The sequence below is a fragment of the Nerophis ophidion genome, linkage group LG23 (genome assembly GCF_033978795.1).
Source record: "Nerophis ophidion isolate RoL-2023_Sa linkage group LG23, RoL_Noph_v1.0, whole genome shotgun sequence".
In the NCBI taxonomy this organism is placed as follows: Eukaryota; Metazoa; Chordata; class Actinopteri; order Syngnathiformes; family Syngnathidae; genus Nerophis; species Nerophis ophidion.
Genome location: NC_084633.1, coordinates 29,361,558 through 29,366,902, shown reverse-complemented (window position 1 = coordinate 29,366,902; position 5,345 = coordinate 29,361,558). Strand labels below are relative to the sequence as shown.

The window sequence follows — 5,345 nt, the reverse complement described above, 5'->3', positions numbered from 1 at the left end:
ATATGTGGGCAACCCCCCCCCCCCCGCTAAGGAAACCGAAAGCAATGGTCAAGCGGGTCTAACATGATACTGTGAATAAAGTGCATTTTAAACTATGTTACGTTACGTTAAAGTGCATTTTAAACTCAGTTACACCCATAAGAATTATTTTTGATGATAAAATCTAATCTTTTATCGCAACATTTAAAAATTAACTGATTATTATAGTTGCTGTTCAGTTGTATCTAGTTATATTATCACATCTCTGAGTCTCACTTGCAAGTACGACAAGACGTCAAGATGGCAGTAGTGTGTAGTTTACGGTATGTTGTTCAGTCTTTGCTGCCTGTTGCGCCCTACAAAGTGTTAGTACTGTAAGTGTTGTACTTGTTACGCAACCGCTGTTTGATTGTGTCGCACCTTTTAGTTGTTGTCTTTAATAACAAATTTAGATGCGTTAAAATGGGCATGAAACATTTTGTTGTACGCGTGTGTGTTAAAATCATGGTATTGTATTGTCTAAGTGTTATGATGTAATCGATAGGTGTGGTTTTAATGTATAAGTATGTGTCAATGTAAAGGGATTTTATGACTTTTCTTAATTTGATTACATGTTATAATATAATTACAATGTTTTCATTTTATTGCATGTTTTTTTGGATCTCTTTCATTTAGGTAGCCAGGGACTTTAGATGGAAATGAGCTATTTAGCTATAATCTGGTGCAGAAAATATCTGTCTTTGAACTTAATGTTTCTGTGCATTTTCCTTTCAATTAATAATAATCCCCTCAATTCCCCCCCAAAACGTATTAACTCGCTGGAATATAAAGACAATATAACATACATCTATGCATATGCAAAAGTGCAATATATTTATTTGTACAGTAATCTATTTATTTATATCTGCACTTTATTGTTCTTTTGTCTTACAATGAGCTAATGCAACAACATTTTGTTCTTATCTGTACTGTAAAGTTCATATTTGAATGACAATAAAATATTTATTTGGATGCCAAAACACAATAAAAGGAAGTCTAAGTCAAATAGGACGGCGTGGCGCAGTGGGAGAGTGGCCGTGCGCAGCCCGAGGGGCCCTGGTTCAAATCCCACCTAGTACCAACCTCGTCACGTCCGTTGTGTCCTGAGCAAGACACTTCACCCTTGCTCCTGATGGGTGCTGGTTGGCGCCTTGCATGGCAGCTCCCTCCATCAGTGTGTGAATGTGTGTGTGAATGGGTAAATGTGGAAGTAGTGTCAAAGCGCTTTGAGTACCTTGAAGGTAGAAAAGCGCTATACAAGTACAACAACAACAAAAAAATAAAGACTAAACTAAAAAAACAAAAAACAAAAACAGACAGAACATATCTGTCTTTGAGCTTAACGTTTCTGTGCATTGTCCCTTCAAATGTTAATAATCCCCTCAAAAACGGATTAACTCGCTGAAATATAAAGACAATATAACATACATCCATAAAGGTGGATGCATATGCAAAAGTGCAATATATTTATCTGTACAGTAATCTATGTATTTATATCCGCACCTTATTTGTTTTTTATCATGCACTGCAACGAGCTAATGCAACAAAATTATGTTCTTATCTGTACTGTAAAGTTCAAATTTGAAGGGTAATAAAAGGAAGTCTAAGTCAAATAAAGGCTAAACTAAAAAAATACTTATTTAAATCTAAACTCGCTATCGCTAATCGGCAGCATGTTGATAGAAAAGCCAATATGTATTAGCGTCAAGTTCGCACATTGTAGAAAGAATGGAGCCCCAATTTACTTCTTTGAGACAGTTTCTTTGTTGGCATTAAAATTGGATCTCTCAGAGGTAGTTTGGCCGAGTCAGTTCTCAGTGCTGCTGGAGTGTTCGCCAAGTGGCCAAGTGCATATAGGGCCGGGGCCATAAATAAAGTACCGTATTCGGTACCCATCCCTAGTTTGTTCTTCTTGCATCGTGTTTTCCATAAAAGACAAATCCATGTTTTTTCAACTTTGTTGTGGGACTTTCAGCTCTGTGACGGAGCAGAAGACCACCGTCAGCATCCTGGACGACATCGGTAGCATGTTCGACGACCTGGCCGACCAGCTGGACGCCATGTTGGAGTAAAAGCGCCGGCTCTCTCGTCCCTCTTTCAAGTCATCCTTCCGCTGGTGCACTTTGCACCCTTCCTGTCTTCTCCGGCGCCATCTGTCCATCCGCCGCTGCTTTGGGGGGAAACTTCTCCTCTTCTACAGACGCCAAGCAGACAGGCGGCAATGAGACCAGATGACGGACAGGAAGTGCAAGGAGGATGAGGACTCAGTGTGTGTGTGTGTGTGTGTGTGTGTGTGTGTGTGTGGTCCTCCCAGACTGCTGGTGGAGAAGGACTAAGTGTGTGTACATTCTAAGCATGGAGAGTTTATATCTACTGCATTAGCACAGTAATATATCATCAATACACATTATTAGCAATCTCTCGCTCTTTGGATCAATGTCCTGGTTCTATGTGGAAATCTGACCTCTGGTGTTTTGACTGTGCAAAATGATGTAATCTGTGACCAAAACGACACCGTTCTGTTGCTGAGGGCATGCGTGTGCGTGAGTGTGTGTTGTATGCGCCGAGTGGAAAGAAGAAAGTGTGATGAGGGTGTTTGTGTGTGTGTGTTTGGGTTATTCTATTTAGGTTATTGTTTCAGCACATTTAACACACACACACACACATGCTAATATGGAGAAGCACAATGGCTCATGCAGCTAACACACACACACAGATACAGTGTGTATACGTGTATTATATATATATTTACATGTATACATATACATATATACAGTACATATACATATATAAATATAATGTGTATATACTGTATGTATATATATATATTTATATATATATATATATATATATACATAATATATACATACATACATACATACAAATATACATATATTTGTGTATATATGTATATAATGTGTATGTGTATATATAATGTGTATATATGTATGTGTATGTATGTACATATAATGTGTATATGCGCATATATATATATATATATATATATATATATATATATATATATACACACACTATGTACAGTATATTTGTATATATATACATAAATATAAATGTATGTATACACATCTATATATACATACATATATATACATGTGTGTATATATGTATATGTACAAATATGTGTGTATATATGTATATAATGTGTATACATATATTTTGTGTGTGTATATATGTGTGTGTGTATATATTTTTAATGTGTACATATGTATGTATACATATATATACACAAACTATGTACAGTATATATGCTTGTGTGTGTATATGTGTGTGTATATATATATATATATATATATATATATATATATATATATTTTATAGATATAAATACATATAGATGTATTTATACACGCACACTGTATGTATGTATATACATATATATGCATACATATGTGTGTATATATATATATATTTATGTATATATGTGTGGGTGTGTATATATATATATATATATATATATGTATGTACATGTATATATATATATATATATATATATATATATATACATACACACACACACACACACACACACACTTAAATAGATATAATAATGGGAGCCTGCACAAAATACAGACTGAAATGAGTGAAGTGGGTTTGATTCACGGCCACAGCAGGTCGTTTTTGTGCAACAAATGCGTTCCAAAAATGACAAATTTGGGAGGTCAAAGGTCAAATCAGAGCAAGCTTGTCGAGCAACCACAGGTTTCAAAATCAGCGCAGACCCCTCATGTTTTGTTGGCTTGTCAAAGGTCAAAGTTCACACATTCAATGGACATTATTCTTACGCTTGGAAGTTTGCATGTTTTTGGCGTCAAGAAGCTTTTTTAAGGATTGCATTTCATCAGCAAATAATTTGACGACGGACTAGCTTGGTTGCAGTGTTGCCAGATGTTAAAATGATCGTACAAACATTATCCTTGTTGACGTTGCTGAGGATCTGCAACAGTAAGATAATTAAAGTTGTTCTTTTATCTTTCAATAAACTCAATTGGAGGAAAAGGGCATTACAGCTGAATAGAGACACGAGCAGAATGTAGATCGCTAATATCCACATTATTGGACATTTTGGAATTGTTGATCGCACAGAAGGTGAAATTACCGTACAAATACGATAAATATTGTATGTCTGGCAGCACTACTTGGTGTTGTCACAAGATGCAAAAACTAAATTGCCTTTGCCTTCTCATAAGTCGTTAATATCCACACATTATGATGAAGTATGAAGGTCACACTAACAAAAAACAAATATTATATCAAATATCAAAATAAAGTCATAGAATCTCCCAAAAAAACGTATAAATATTACGAGCTTTTACATAAAATTAGTAATACAATCATAAGTCCAGTTCGGACTGCCTTCAGCAGGTTGACCATGAATAAAAGTTTCCATGTAAAGTGCAACCACACAATCAATCTGATAATAATTAAACCAAAACTAAAAAACATCAGTTGATACATTTTTCAGACTGGTCGAAATAGTTAAAAAAGTTTTTAATTGTTCTCATTTGGACCATTTAACTTACGCACAAAATTTCGCACTTTCTGAGCTGCACATGTAACATCAATTTCACAAATAACTTCTGCAACTTTTTCAAAACAAATATTTGAAAGGGACGATATAATTAAATAAAGTCTATTTCAGGGGTGTCCAAAGTACGGTAGCAGCTACGTTTTTAATGGCCATTTTAAAAAATTCACATAAAAATTGAATAAAAAAAGCAAAAAGGTGAAGTATAATGAAATAATGTTGTGATATTGTCACTGATAGCACAACACTGCCTGTTTAAAACTGGCACTGATCTAAAAAACAATAACAACTCATAATATACAGATAGTGTTGCAAGTAAAAATAATATATATTAATGTATGACTTAAAAAAACAAACACACTTTTATAATTGAAGTAAATTATATAGCACTTTTCTCTAGTGACTCAAAGCGCTTTTACATAGTGAAACCCAATATCTAAGTTACATTTAAACCATATATTTGCAACAAAAAAAAGTGTCTGGCCCAAGGACACAACGGCAGTGAGTAGGATGGCGGAAGCGGGGATCGAACCTGGAACCCTCAAATGGCTCACTCTACCAACCGATCTATACCGCTGTAAGCGGTAGGGCTTTTGGTTGCCCGTAATCCTTTGCCTAATTTTTTTTTTTTAATCATCATCGTTGAAAAAATAATAGTGAATCAAAAACAATTTTATGAATTGTTGAACAATTTAAGGCTCCAATTACTTCGCATCAAACATTTCAGTTTGAAAGATGTTTTGGGGAAAATGTTGCATATTTAGTTTTCCTTAAACAAGAA

At 34.7% G+C, this 5,345-nt stretch overlaps 1 protein-coding gene across 6 annotated transcripts in view; it reads left to right on the top strand.

The window, feature by feature from the left end:
* caskin1 (CASK interacting protein 1) overlaps positions 1 to 2,814 on the top strand; it is a 258,191-nt gene extending 255,377 nt beyond the window's left edge. For all 6 annotated transcript variants that reach the window (XM_061885604.1, XM_061885608.1, XM_061885606.1 and 3 more), the window contains one exon: positions 1,994 to 2,814. In XM_061885604.1, coding sequence (XP_061741588.1) covers positions 1,994 to 2,090 — 97 coding nt within the window. In that variant the 3' untranslated portion in view covers positions 2,091 to 2,814. The remainder of the gene's footprint in view (positions 1 to 1,993) is intronic.
* The last annotated feature ends 2,531 nt before the right edge of the window (positions 2,815 to 5,345 follow it).